General features: G+C 55.7%; 1 protein-coding gene across 1 annotated transcript in view; it reads left to right on the top strand.

The window, feature by feature from the left end:
* Window positions 1-15,531, top strand: part of ppfia4 (PTPRF interacting protein alpha 4) — a 70,197-nt gene that overhangs the window by 42,024 nt on the left and 12,642 nt on the right. The window contains exons 13-19 of the mRNA XM_072461871.1: window positions 5,639-5,751; window positions 7,344-7,425; window positions 7,540-7,621; window positions 8,045-8,245; window positions 9,774-9,836; window positions 11,097-11,123; window positions 12,481-12,656. Coding sequence (XP_072317972.1) covers window positions 5,639-5,751; window positions 7,344-7,425; window positions 7,540-7,621; window positions 8,045-8,245; window positions 9,774-9,836; window positions 11,097-11,123; window positions 12,481-12,656 — 744 coding nt within the window. The remainder of the gene's footprint in view (window positions 1-5,638; window positions 5,752-7,343; window positions 7,426-7,539; window positions 7,622-8,044; window positions 8,246-9,773; window positions 9,837-11,096; window positions 11,124-12,480; window positions 12,657-15,531) is intronic.

Raw genomic sequence — 15,531 nt, 5'->3', positions numbered from 1 at the left:
CGGGTGAGTGGGGGAGTCTGGAGGACGGGGCGGGTGAGTGGGGGACACGGGCGCGGGTGAGTGGGGGAGTCTGGAGGACGGGGCGGGTGAGTGGGGGACACGGGCGCGGGTGAGTGGGGGAGTCTGGAGGACGGGGCGGGTGAGTGGGGGACACGGGCGCGGGTGAGTGGGGGAGTCTGGAGGACGGGCGCGGGTGAGTGGGGGAGTCTGGAGGACGGGGCGGGTGAGTGGGGGAGTCTGGAGGACGGGCGCGGGTGAGTGGGGGAGTCTGGAGGACGGGCGCGGGTGAGTGGGGGAGTCTGGAGGACGGGGCGGGTGAGTGGGGGAGTCTGGAGGACGGGGCGGGTGAGTGGGGGACACAGGCGCGGGTGAGTGGGGGAGTCTGGAGGACGGGCGCGGGTGAGTGGGGGAGTCTGGAGGACGGGGCGGGTGAGTGGGGGAGTCTGGAGGACGGGGCGGGTGAGTGGGGGAGTCTGGAGGACGGGGCGGGTGAGTGGGGGACACGGGCGCGGGTGAGTGGGGGAGTCTGGAGGACGGGGCGGGTGAGTGGGGGACACGGGCGCGGGTGAGTGGGGGAGTCTGGAGGACGGGGCGGGTGAGTGGGGGACACGGGCGCGGGTGAGTGGGGGAGTCTGGAGGACGGGGCGGGTGAGTGGGGGACACGGGCGCGGGTGAGTGGGGGAGTCTGGAGGACGGGCGCGGGTGAGTGGGGGAGTCTGGAGGACGGGGCGGGTGAGTGGGGGAGTCTGGAGGACGGGCGCGGGTGAGTGGGGGAGTCTGGAGGACGGGCGCGGGTGAGTGGGGGAGTCTGGAGGACGGGGCGGGTGAGTGGGGGAGTCTGGAGGACGGGGCGGGTGAGTGGGGGAGTCTGGAGGACGGGGCGGGTGAGTGGGGGAGTCTGGAGGACGGGGCGGGTGAGTGGGGGACACGGGCGCGGGTGAGTGGGGGAGTCTGGAGGACGGGGCGGGTGAGTGGGGGACACGGGCGCGGGTGAGTGGGGGAGTCTGGAGGACGGGGCGGGTGAGTGGGGGACACGGGCGCGGGTGAGTGGGGGAGTCTGGAGGACGGGCGCGGGTGAGTGGGGGAGTCTGGAGGACGGGGCGGGTGAGTGGGGGAGTCTGGAGGACGGGGCGGGTGAGTGGGGGGCGCGGGTGAGTGGGGGAGTCTGGAGGACGGGGCGGGTGAGTGGGGGACACGGGCGCGGGTGAGTGGGGGAGTCTGGAGGACGGGGCGGGTGAGTGGGGGAGTCTGGAGGACGGGGCGGGTGAGTGGGGGAGTCTGGAGGACGGGGCGGGTGAGTGGGGGAGTCTGGAGGACGGGGCGGGTGAGTGGGGGACACGGGCGCGGGTGAGTGGGGGAGTCTGGAGGACGGGGCGGGTGAGTGGGGGACACGGGCGCGGGTGAGTGGGGGAGTCTGGAGGACGGGGCGGGTGAGTGGGGGACACGGGCGCGGGTGAGTGGGGGAGTCTGGAGGACGGGCGCGGGTGAGTGGGGGAGTCTGGAGGACGGGGCGGGTGAGTGGGGGAGTCTGGAGGACGGGGCGGGTGAGTGGGGGACACGGGCGCGGGTGAGTGGGGGAGTCTGGAGGACGGGGCGGGTGAGTGGGGGACACGGGCGCGGGTGAGTGGGGGAGTCTGGAGGACGGGGCGGGTGAGTGGGGGACACGGGCGCGGGTGAGTGGGGGAGTCTGGAGGACGGGGCGGGTGAGTGGGGGACACGGGCGCGGGTGAGTGGGGGAGTCTGGAGGACGGGGCGGGTGAGTGGGGGACACGGGCGCGGGTGAGTGGGGGAGTCTGGAGGACGGGCGCGGGTGAGTGGGGGAGTCTGGAGGACGGGGCGGGTGAGTGGGGGAGTCTGGAGGACGGGCGCGGGTGAGTGGGGGAGTCTGGAGGACGGGCGCGGGTGAGTGGGGGAGTCTGGAGGACGGGGCGGGTGAGTGGGGGAGTCTGGAGGACGGGGCGGGTGAGTGGGGGACACAGGCGCGGGTGAGTGGGGGAGTCTGGAGGACGGGCGCGGGTGAGTGGGGGAGTCTGGAGGACGGGGCGGGTGAGTGGGGGAGTCTGGAGGACGGGGCGGGTGAGTGGGGGAGTCTGGAGGACGGGGCGGGTGAGTGGGGGACACGGGCGCGGGTGAGTGGGGGAGTCTGGAGGACGGGGCGGGTGAGTGGGGGACACGGGCGCGGGTGAGTGGGGGAGTCTGGAGGACGGGGCGGGTGAGTGGGGGACACGGGCGCGGGTGAGTGGGGGAGTCTGGAGGACGGGCGCGGGTGAGTGGGGGAGTCTGGAGGACGGGGCGGGTGAGTGGGGGAGTCTGGAGGACGGGGCGGGTGAGTGGGGGACACGGGCGCGGGTGAGTGGGGGAGTCTGGAGGACGGGGCGGGTGAGTGGGGGACACGGGCGCGGGTGAGTGGGGGAGTCTGGAGGACGGGGCGGGTGAGTGGGGGACACGGGCGCGGGTGAGTGGGGGAGTCTGGAGGACGGGGCGGGTGAGTGGGGGACACGGGCGCGGGTGAGTGGGGGAGTCTGGAGGACGGGGCGGGTGAGTGGGGGACACGGGCGCGGGTGAGTGGGGGAGTCTGGAGGACGGGGCGGGTGAGTGGGGGACACGGGCGCGGGTGAGTGGGGGAGTCTGGAGGACGGGGCGGGTGAGTGGGGGACACGGGCGCGGGTGAGTGGGGGAGTCTGGAGGACGGGGCGGGTGAGTGGGGGGTACGGGCGCGGGTGAGTGGGGGAGTCTGGAGGACGGGGCGGGTGAGTGGGGGACACGGGCGCGGGTGAGTGGGGGAGTCTGGAGGACGGGGCGGGTGAGTGGGGGACACGGGCGCGGGTGAGTGGGGGAGTCTGGAGGACGGGGCGGGTGAGTGGGGGACACGGGCGCGGGTGAGTGGGGGAGTCTGGAGGACGGGGCGGGTGAGTGGGGGGTACGGGCGCGGGTGAGTGGGGGAGTCTGGAGGACGGGGCGGGTGAGTGGGGGACACGGGCGCGGGTGAGTGGGGGAGTCTGGAGGACGGGGCGGGTGAGTGGGGGACACGGGCGCGGGTGAGTGGGGGAGTCTGGAGGACGGGGCGGGTGAGTGGGGGACACGGGCGCGGGTGAGTGGGGGAGTCTGGAGGACGGGGCGGGTGAGTGGGGGGTACGGGCGCGGGTGAGTGGGGGAGTCTGGAGGACGGGGCGGGTGAGTGGGGGACACGGGCGCGGGTGAGTGGGGGAGTCTGGAGGACGGGGCGGGTGAGTGGGGGACACGGGCGCGGGTGAGTGGGGGAGTCTGGAGGACGGGGCGGGTGAGTGGGGGACACGGGCGCGGGTGAGTGGGGGAGTCTGGAGGACGGGCGCGGGTGAGTGGGGGAGTCTGGAGGACGGGGCGGGTGAGTGGGGGAGTCTGGAGGACGGGGCGGGTGAGTGGGGGACACGGGCGCGGGTGAGTGGGGGAGTCTGGAGGACGGGGCGGGTGAGTGGGGGACACGGGCGCGGGTGAGTGGGGGAGTCTGGAGGACGGGGCGGGTGAGTGGGGGACACGGGCGCGGGTGAGTGGGGGAGTCTGGAGGACGGGGCGGGTGAGTGGGGGACACGGGCGCGGGTGAGTGGGGGAGTCTGGAGGACGGGGCGGGTGAGTGGGGGACACGGGCGCGGGTGAGTGGGGGAGTCTGGAGGACGGGCGCGGGTGAGTGGGGGAGTCTGGAGGACGGGGCGGGTGAGTGGGGGAGTCTGGAGGACGGGCGCGGGTGAGTGGGGGAGTCTGGAGGACGGGCGCGGGTGAGTGGGGGAGTCTGGAGGACGGGGCGGGTGAGTGGGGGAGTCTGGAGGACGGGGCGGGTGAGTGGGGGACACAGGCGCGGGTGAGTGGGGGAGTCTGGAGGACGGGCGCGGGTGAGTGGGGGAGTCTGGAGGACGGGGCGGGTGAGTGGGGGAGTCTGGAGGACGGGGCGGGTGAGTGGGGGAGTCTGGAGGACGGGGCGGGTGAGTGGGGGACACGGGCGCGGGTGAGTGGGGGAGTCTGGAGGACGGGGCGGGTGAGTGGGGGACACGGGCGCGGGTGAGTGGGGGAGTCTGGAGGACGGGGCGGGTGAGTGGGGGACACGGGCGCGGGTGAGTGGGGGAGTCTGGAGGACGGGCGCGGGTGAGTGGGGGAGTCTGGAGGACGGGGCGGGTGAGTGGGGGAGTCTGGAGGACGTGGCGGGTGAGTGGGGGACACGGGCGCGGGTGAGTGGGGGAGTCTGGAGGACGGGGCGGGTGAGTGGGGGACACGGGCGCGGGTGAGTGGGGGAGTCTGGAGGACGGGGCGGGTGAGTGGGGGACACGGGCGCGGGTGAGTGGGGGAGTCTGGAGGACGGGGCGGGTGAGTGGGGGACACGGGCGCGGGTGAGTGGGGGAGTCTGGAGGACGGGGCGGGTGAGTGGGGGACACGGGCGCGGGTGAGTGGGGGAGTCTGGAGGACGGGGCGGGTGAGTGGGGGACACGGGCGCGGGTGAGTGGGGGAGTCTGGAGGACGGGGCGGGTGAGTGGGGGACACGGGCGCGGGTGAGTGGGGGAGTCTGGAGGACGGGGCGGGTGAGTGGGGGGTACGGGCGCGGGTGAGTGGGGGAGTCTGGAGGACGGGGCGGGTGAGTGGGGGACACGGGCGCGGGTGAGTGGGGGAGTCTGGAGGACGGGGCGGGTGAGTGGGGGACACGGGCGCGGGTGAGTGGGGGAGTCTGGAGGACGGGGCGGGTGAGTGGGGGACACGGGCGCGGGTGAGTGGGGGAGTCTGGAGGACGGGGCGGGTGAGTGGGGGGTACGGGCGCGGGTGAGTGGGGGAGTCTGGAGGACGGGGCGGGTGAGTGGGGGACACGGGCGCGGGTGAGTGGGGGAGTCTGGAGGACGGGGCGGGTGAGTGGGGGACACGGGCGCGGGTGAGTGGGGGAGTCTGGAGGACGGGGCGGGTGAGTGGGGGACACGGGCGCGGGTGAGTGGGGGAGTCTGGAGGACGGGGCGGGTGAGTGGGGGGTACGGGCGCGGGTGAGTGGGGGAGTCTGGAGGACGGGGCGGGTGAGTGGGGGACACGGGCGCGGGTGAGTGGGGGAGTCTGGAGGACGGGGCGGGTGAGTGGGGGACACGGGCGCGGGTGAGTGGGGGAGTCTGGAGGACGGTGCGGGTGAGTGGGGGACACGGGCGCGGGTGAGTGGGGGAGTCTGGAGGACGGGGCGGGTGAGTGGGGGACACGGGCGCGGGTGAGTGGGGGAGTCTGGAGGACGGGGCGGGTGAGTGGGGGACACGGGCGCGGGTGAGTGGGGGAGTCTGGAGGACGGGGCGGGTGAGTGGGGGACACGGGCGCGGGTGAGTGGGGGAGTCTGGAGGATGGGGCGGGTGAGTGGGGGACACGGGCGCGGGTGAGTGGGGGAGTCTGGGACAAAACAAGACATATTATTCTTACTTTATCTATTTATTTATTTATATATTTATATATGTATTTAAAAAAGCAACATTTTAAATGTATTTGAGTTCAATGACTCGTCCAAACGGTCAGAGGCGCTTTAAGCCTGGACAGCAAACTTCCACCTGGAGCTTTCTTTATTTTAAATCATATTGTTATATTTTTATATCATCATTATTCATATTCATTATCATTCATACATCGTTTTTTGTATTTTTTGTCTCAACAGAAAAGCCAAAAAAGGCATCAAGTCGTCCATCGGTCGACTGTTTGGGAAAAAGGAGAAAGGACGACTGGAGCCGCCTCTGGGACGAGAAGGACCACAACTGTCTGCTCTAACAGGTAGACACACACACACACAGAGAGACACACACACACAGAGACACACACACACAGAGAGAGACAGACACACACACACACACACACACAGAGAGACACACACACACAGAGACACACACACACACAGAGACACACACAGAGAGAGACACACACACACAGAGACACACACACACAGAGAGAGACAGACACACACACACACACACACACAGAGAGACACACACACACAGAGACACACACACACACAGAGACACACACAGAGAGAGACACACACACACAGAGACACACACACACAGAGAGAGACAGACACACACACACACACACACACAGAGAGACACACACACACAGAGACACACACACACACAGAGACACACACACACACAGAGAGAGACACACACAGAGACACTCCACACACACACACACTCAAACACAGACACACACACAGACACACACAGAGACACACACACAAACACACAGACACACAGACACACACACACACACACACAGAGAGACACACACACACAGACACACACACACACAGAGACACACACACAAACACACAGACACACACACACACACACACACACACACAGAGAGACACACACACACAGACACACACACACACAGAGACACACACACACACACACAGACACACACACACACACAGAGACACACACACACACAGAGAGAGAGACACACACACACACACACACAGAGAGAGAGACACACACACAGACGTGAGCCCCACTCGCCACACCTCATCTAGCCCCGCCTCTCATCACACCTCATCTAGCCCCGCCTCTCATCACACCTCATCTAGCCCCGCCTCTCATCACACCTCATCTAGCCCCGCCTCTCATCACACCTCATCTAGCCCCGCCTCTCATCACACCTCATCTAGCCCCGCCTCTCATCACACCTCATCTAGCCCCGCCTCTCATCACACCTCATCTAGCCCCGCCTCTCATCACACCTCATCTAGCCCCGCCTCTCATCACACCTCATCTAGCCCCGCCTCTCATCACACCTCATCTAGCCCCGCCTCTCATCACACCTCATCTAGCCCCGCCTCTCATCACACCTCATCTAGCCCCGCCTCTCATCACACCTCATCTAGCCCCGCCTCTCATCACACCTCATCTAGCCCCGCCTCTCATCACACCTCATCTAGCCCCGCCTCTCATCACACCTCATCTAGCCCCGCCTCTCATCACACCTCATCTAGCCCCGCCTCTCATCACACCTCATCTAGCCCCGCCTCTCATCACACCTCATCTGACCCCGCCTCTCATCACACCTCATCTGGCCCCGCCTCTCATCACACCTCATCTAGCCCCGCCTCTCATCACACCTCATCTGGCCCCGCCTCTCATCACACCTCATCTAGCCCCGCCTCTCATCACACCTCATATGACCCCGCCTCTCATCACACCTCATCTAGCCCCGCCTCTCATCACACCTCATCTGACCCCGCCTCTCATCACACCTCATCTGGCCCCGCCTCTCATCACACCTCATCTAGCCCCGCCTCTTATCACACCTCATCTAGCCCCGCCTCTCATCACTCTCATACTGACAGAACGCAGTTGTGTTCTCAGATCTGGACATGGGCGTTGGAGACACCATGACTCTGGGCAAACTGGGCACTCAGGCCGAGCGCGATCGCAGGATGAAGAAAAAGTACAGTTCTCTTCACTTCCTCTCCACTTCCTCTCCACTTCCTCTTCACTTCCTCTTCACTTCCTCTAAACGTCCCGGAGGCTGTTTTTAAAGCTGTCTCTCTGTTCTTTTCAGGCATGAGCTTCTAGAAGACGCCAGGAAAAAAGGTCTCCCGTTCGCTCAGTGGGACGGTCCCACAGTTGTGTCCTGGCTCGAGGTGCGAGGCTGTTTTTCTCCTGACTTAAACACTTAAAAAGAACTCTAAATTATTTTAGTATTAGTTTTTTTAACCTATTTTGTTCCGTAGTCACTCACATTAAGAAGCCTGTTTTTAAAGAGCCTCTAAGACTTTCACACAGTTTGTTTTGTACTTTTTATTTGTAGAAAGTTGTAGTTAATATGATCAGAGAATAGTCTGTGGCAAATTATTATTATTCATTTACTTCAAATCTGGGTTTGAAATGGAGCGTAGAGACATTTTGAGTCAATATTAGCTTCAAAACAGGGCCTAAAAGCAGCCTGAATCCCAGACTAAAATGAGGCAGCTGTGGGTGAAATTGAAGGGACTTTTCACAGATTATTTGTCTGATTTGTACGGGACTTGAACCCGAGACCTGGTGTTCCTGTGCGTGTTCCTCAGCTGTGGGTGGGGATGCCGGCCTGGTACGTGGCGGCCTGCAGAGCCAACGTGAAGAGCGGCGCGGTCATGTCGGCGCTGTCGGACACGGAGATCCAGCGGGAGATCGGGATCAGTAACCCACTGCACCGGCTCAAGCTGCGACTGGCCATTCAGGAGATGGTGTCCCTGACCAGCCCCTCGGTGCCGCTGACCTCTAGGACGGTAACGCAAACACACAACCACCAACACAATATGACCATTAAGAAACACATTTAAGGCCGTTACAGTCTGAAAAAGCATCATGTTGACTTTATTTTCTTTAATCTGAATTTTAAGTGAGAAAAATTATACACATCATTTCAGAATAGCTCATTTTTTAATATGATTTTTTAAATAATTTTACTTCCTGTTTGTGATTGATTGCATCACTTTACCCAGCAACCACTGGGCCAAAACTCTTATGATGTCACTTTTTAATTTATCTGAAAAATGATTATTTTGTTGAATTAATGTAAACTAAAGTTGTTTGTAAAATATGCTAAAAACTTGGATAAAACCAGTGTGATCTCACTTCCTGTCATTTTCTACAGATTTGCAAACATTTCTGCACAAATAAAACTATCATTCATATTACAACAGGATAAATACACGAAATGAAGTCAAAATTAGAAAATCATAAAAACTTGTCCTTTTACTGCACTTTACTTGAATAATCAGATTTTTTTTTCTTTTCTTTTTGTTTCATAAAACTAGTCAAATACAGGAGGAACGGTCATTTAAATAGACACAGTGAATGAAAGAATATTAAAGCAGAAGTAAGTGGTGATAGAGCACCCCCTGCTGCTCCCTTCTGAAAATACAGTGTCAGAAAATCAACTCTTTCTCATAATAAGAGCCAGGGTTTCTCAGGAGAGTTATCTTCAGGCTGATGTCGGCGTGGAGACAGCAGGGGGCGACGACGAGCACTTCAAACGCCCTGAAAACACATTTAATCATCACAAGGACACAAAGACCTTCAATGCGGTGAAAATGTCACTGTTCTTTGGTGAATAATCGGGAATAATTGTTCATTTTTAATCATCTTTCTTCTTACAATAATGACACTGGATGTAAAAACATTCTGCTTCTTTTCAAATACAGATGACGTAACACAAAAGAGCAGAATCCTTCTGTGTCTACGAAGGTACAAGACATGATTAACCCTGACCCCACATTATGAAGACAAATGACATCATTCAAGATTGAAGTGGAAATTTCAACGCTAAAATAATTCTTTTCTATTCTAAAACCTCTTTGTTTAAACTTTGGGTTTTGGTTCAATAAACATGTTTTGTATATTTTTTTTTACATCTTTTGGACGATATTCTATTAAATTGAAATAGTTCATTTATAATTAGATTCTAACAAAGTGACTATTGCCTCAGATAAAACATCCTTCACTGTTTGGTTCTGTTTGATCACGTTTACGCTGCACGAATATTGGAACCAAATACATTTGAACAACATTATCATTCTGAAACACTCAATATTTGTTTGTGTTTACAACGGTACAAAATAAACCTTTGGCACTTTTACACATGTTTAAACTCCTTCACTCATGTTTTAAATGAAGGTCCCAGTATTTGTGTGAATGGCATGTCAGTGTTCCCTTTGGCCCGCCCCCGGCCACGCCCTCCTCACTGTTGCATCCTGGGACACTTTGGGCAGTGAAAATGCTCTTCTTTGCGCACTCTCCCTGTTGTTATTGCAGTCGTCCGGAAATGTGTGGGTGACTCATGAGGAGATGGAGAACCTGGCGTCCAGCACCAAAGCGGTCAGTACCATCTGGGACACCTCCTCCTCCTCCTCCCCCTCCTCCTCCTCCTCCTCCTCCTCCCTCTGAAGCACACGGAACACTGCCCCCTGCTGCACTGGCCCTGCACTGCACGCACACATGTCCGGGGATCACCTCCTCACACCGGGGAACACCTCCTTCACCTCCTCACACCGGGGATCACCTCCTCACACCGGGGAACACTTCCTTCACCTCCTCACACCGGGGAACACCTCCTTCACACCGGGAACACCTCCTTCACACCGGGGAACACCTCCTTCACACCGGGAACACCTCCTTCACACCGGGGAACACCTCCTTCACCTCCTCACACCGGGGAACACCTCCTTCACACCGGGAACACCTCCTTCACACCGGGGAACACCTCCTTCACACCGGGGAACACCTCCTTCACACCGGGGAACACACCTCCTTCACACCGGGAACACCTCCTTCACACCGGGGAACACACCTCCTTCACACCGGGAACACCTCCTTCACCTCCTCACACCGGGGAACACCTCCTTCACACCGGGGAACACCTCCTTCACACCGGGGAACACCTCCTTCACACCGGGGAACACCTCCTTCACACCGGGGAACACCTCCTTCACACCGGGAACACCTCCTTCACACCGGGAACACCTCCTTCACCTCCTCACACCGGGGAACACCTCCTTCACACCGGGAACACCTCCTTCACACCGGGGAACACCTCCTTCACACCGGGAACACCTCCTTCACACCGGGGAACACACCTCCTTCACACCGGGAACACCTCCTTCACCTCCTCACACCGGGGAACACCTCCTTCACACCGGGGAACACCTCCTCACACCGGGGAACACCTCCTTCACCTCCTTCACCTCCTTCACACCAGGGAACACCTCCTTCACCTCCTTCACCTCCTTCACACCGGGGAACACCTCCTTCACACCGGGAAACACCTCCTTCACCTCCTTCACACCAGGGAACACCTCCTCACACCGGGGAACACCTCCTTCACAGCGGGGAACACCTCCTTCACCTCCTTCACCTCCTTCACACTCTTCTGACTCATACTTAGGCGACACTTGCTGCTCATTTGCGAGTGACTAATTCCATTTTCCTTTGTTTTTATTTTTGTCCGAATCGTCGTTCATTTTTCTAATTCATTTCTGTTTGAACTTGAATGATCCGATGACACGTGTCGTTTCTGTGACTTTAAATATGATATATTATGATTATGATGTATGTTTCTAACTGTGTTTTCTGGCTCAGGAGAACGAGGAGGGCAGCTGGGCTCAGGTCAGACACATCTTTATATCTTTATAGAATTATGTTGTTTTCACCGTTAAAGTTTCATTTGCTGCTTCTTTGAAATGAGTCCTGGGACTTTCTTATTTTAATTCCTCCTGCAGTTGTGGCCCCAGTTTTACCGGTAGATTATGGAAATACATCATGTAAAATGTGTATAATATTGCAGTTTTGAATACGCACATTTAGTACATTGAGCATAATACTTTGTGTTAAAAACGATGTTAAAAGAGTCGATTGAAAATAAGAAAAACAAAACTACTATTACTTACTATACTACTAACATACTTTTACTCCTGCTTGAGTCATGTATTTAATCATGTATAAGTTACAGTACAAGTGACAAAATGAACGTGAAAATAACAGATTTTGAGCATTAGACTTTACATAGATTTTGTCAACTTCAACTCATTTCCCCAAATACTTTTTTATACTCTTGCCTGAATAATTTCTTGGACCATTACGTTGTACTTTTACTTGAGTAACATTATTTTGAAGCAAGGTTACTCTAACCACTTGTTATCAACTAATATTTATGCACTTTTATGGTCACATTAACACATTAAACACAGAACTAAGAACATATGTTTTTAAAATGTTCATTTAAATCAAATCCCAGCAAATATTGTCCATTATTCGTGTTCCATTTAGTCCAGTCCATTTTGAGTCCAAAAGTCGTTTTCCCCATTTTTGGATTCCAGGCCCTGATTGAGCAGTTTGTGTCCTCACTTCCCCAAAAGTATCCATCTATGTCCATGGCAGGAGTTTTGAGGCCCAAATACACAGTTGTGAAATCGAGTGGGATGATGATTTCAAAAACAGTCTGAAGCACTTTATTGATCTCCAATATCCAACGTTCAATATTTCTGAGGAATAGGACAGTCCCAGAACACAGTTTCTCCAACATTTAGAATTTCCGTGTGAATAATGAGCACTTTTCCAACAGAATTCCCACCAAACAAGAAATTTTGTGCTTCTCTGTTGTGATACATGTATTTTCCCATTCATCGCCGGTCAAAACAAAATGACCCTCTCTTTCCCATTTATTTTTAATATATTTAATAGAATGGTTTTCAAGTTTATTAATGCCTTTATACATATTGTTTTCCCAATATTATTCCCCTTGAAATGTCTTTATTTATATGGCTTAATAAAAAGTTCAGTCAGAGGGTTAGAATTGTACCTTTTCAGGCTCATTTTAACACATTGTTAATTCATTGCAAAAACGTTGTTTCAACCAGAAAAATATGCAAAAATATCAAGACTTTTGTCAACACGCCCGCCCTATGTCTCCGTGTTACACCTGCTGTTATCGCCGGCCGTACGTTTAAAGGACGTATACTTTCAGACGTTGGCGTACGGCGACATGAATCACGAGTGGATCGGTAACGAGTGGCTGCCCAGTCTGGGCCTCCCTCAGTACAGGTCGTACTTCATGGAGTGTTTAGTGGACGCCAGGATGTTGGACCATCTCACCAAGAAAGACCTGCGCAGCCACCTCAAGATGGTGGACAGCTTCCACAGGTCAGCAACATGTATGTATGTGTGTGTGTGTGTGTGTATGTATGTCATAAGACGTCATAAGGCGCTGGTACAGCAGGCAGCCCGGTGTAAACGCTCCTCTTTTTTCTCACACTTATTGTGCTTTATCTGCTATATTTTGTAAATATTTTTTTCTATTTTACTGTACGATAGGGACATGCGCTGGAATCGTTTTTAATTCAACTGTTTTTGACTTTTTTCGGCTGGATTTGAGCGTTTTTCGTTGTGTTGTTGTGATGTGAGCTAGCTCTGAGCTAGCCCCCAGCCCCCCCGCGCCCTCCGGCCGCGCTAAAGTACGGCGTGTCGTTGGTACACGTTTATATACACGTTTATATGAAAGAGAAACTTCACGAACGATCAGGACACGCACTGGAATCGCTTTAAATTAACTTGTTTTGACTTTATTCGGCTGGATTGAGTGTTTTCGTCGTGTCGTTGCGATGTGTCTTGGCTCTGAGTCCCCCGGCCCCGGCCCCCGGCTCCGGCCCCGCCCCCGGCTCCGGCCCTGCCCCCCGGCTCCGGCCCCGCCCCCCGGCTCCGGCCCCGCCCCCCGGCCGGCGTCGTACCGCGTTTACACAAAGGAGGAACTCATGAAACTGCGGAGAACAGTCGTCTTACCCGGAGATCGTCACGTTATCCCGGCGGACATCCTAAGGAAAACGCAGAGAAGCAGACGGGCTGGACGTAAACTCCGAGAGAAGAGAGGGACAAACAGGAAGTCGGTTCCCACTGTAGTCATGGGTAACGTGAGGTCCCTTCAAAATGAAATGACGGAAATAGCGAGCCTCATGCGGTCCCAGAGGATTTATAGGGACAGCAGCGTCTTGATTTTCACAGAGACCTGGTTAACAGCAGAAATGCCAGACTCTATCGTAGGTTTGGACAATTTTCATCTGCTGCGGGCGACAGAACGAAAGAATGCGGAAAGAAAAGAGGTGGAGGTCTGGCGGTGTATGTGAACACGAGCTGGTCCAAACCCGAACACTGCACACTGAGGGAGCAGCTATGTAACAAGGATATTGAACTATTGGCTCTTGGCATGAGGCCATATTATCTGCCCCGGGAGTTCTCACATGTGATTTTGATCGCAGTCTATGTGGCCCCGTCTGCCAATGCTGAAAATGCTTGTGAAGCACTGCTCTCCTGCACTTGTAGGCTGCAAACACAGCATCCACAGGCTCTCTTCCTCATCTCTGGTGACTTTAACCACACTTCTCCCTCTTCTGTTCTACCAACATACACCCAGTATGTCTCCTGCCCCACCAGAAACAATAGAACATTGGACACTCTGTCCCCTGCAGGACACTCTGTCCGCTCTGGAGAGCAGCTTCAGTGAGAGACTGATCCACCCTCGCTGTGTGAAGGAGAGGTTCCGTAGGTCTTTCCGTCAGTTATGTGTGTGTGTATGTATGTATGTATGTATGTATTTATGTGTGTATGTATGTATGTATGTATGTGGTACGCAATCTCGGTGTCATCATGGACCCCACCCTCTCCTTCACTCCCCATGTCAGCCACATTGTCAAGACCTCATACTTCCACCTCCGCCGCATCGCCAAAATCCGACACTGCCTCACCCTCCCCGCTGCTGAATCCCTCATCCATGCCTTCATCTCCTCCCGCCTCGACTACTGCAACTCCCTCCTCACTGGCATCTCCTCCCATTCCCTCCACAGACTCCAAATGGTCCAAATCCCGCCTAAAAACATACCTCTTCACCCAAGCCTATGACCTCCCCCTCCCCTAGCCTCCTCTACCCCATTGCCTACTCTTCTACCCCAGCTTTTTCTCTCTATTTCTTCTGTCTTGTTCATTTTATCTGCATATTAATGTGTTCTGTACGTGTTGTCCCCCCTGTCTGTAAATACCCGCCCCCCCTTTTTTATTATGTTCAGCGTCTTTGGGTCACTGAAAAGCACTATATAAATAAAAGTTATTATTATTATTATTATGTATGTATGTATGTATGTATGTATGTAATGTATGTATGTATGCAGTGTTGGGAAAGTTCATTTTCTACATGAACAAGTTCAGTTCATAGTTCATAATTTGAAATGTTGAACTAAGTTCACAGCTCCAAAAAATGAACTAGTTAAGTTCTTTTTTTCAATATTATGCAATAATTGTTCTAAATTATTTCCACAGCCCAAATAAAACCACAGGCTGCAATTATTTTATTAGTTTATTGCTGAAACTATGTGTCAGATTTTATCTTCAAATCCAATTTTGAATCCTTCACCCAGGATTTACATTCACATTGAAGCGACAGACTTCCCCATGTGCTGTCCATTCAGCACCACACTAGTAGTAGTAGTAGTTGTAGTAAGATAAGATAAGATAAGATATTCCTTTATTGTCCCACATGGGGAAATTTCATTGGTGCAACGCAGGTAGATACAGAGGTAGATACAGAAGAACAGATCACTTATAGGAAGTCTGAAAAACACTTTCAGTAGAAGATCTCCTATAAATAAATAAAAACTCCCATTGACAAATAAATAAATAAATAAATACCATTGCATGTGATCACGACAGTAATTGCACATGAATATGTGTCACGACAGCACATAGATTGCACATGAATTGCACAGTAATTCCAACAGCAATTGCACATATGACAGAATTGCACATCAGTATTAGGTTAGGTCAGTATTGTGAGTGTTCAGTACTAACAGTTTTTGTTATAAAGTCTGACAGCAGCAGAAGGAAAGACCTACGGAACCTTTCCTTCACACATCGAGGGTGGATCAGTCTCTCACTGAAGCTGCTCTCCAGAGCGGACAGAGTGTCCTGCAGGGGACAGAGTGTCCTGCAGGGGACAGAGTGTCCTGCAGGGGGTGACACTCATGGTCCAGCA

This window comes from Eucyclogobius newberryi, unplaced genomic scaffold (assembly GCF_026437365.1).
Source record: "Eucyclogobius newberryi isolate DKJ021-1_F unplaced genomic scaffold, fEucNew1.0.hap1 SCAF_33, whole genome shotgun sequence".
NCBI classification, from domain to species: Eukaryota; Metazoa; Chordata; class Actinopteri; order Gobiiformes; family Gobiidae; genus Eucyclogobius; species Eucyclogobius newberryi.
Note: the sequence above shows the minus strand (reverse complement) of the source record. Positions and strands in the feature narration are given on the sequence as shown.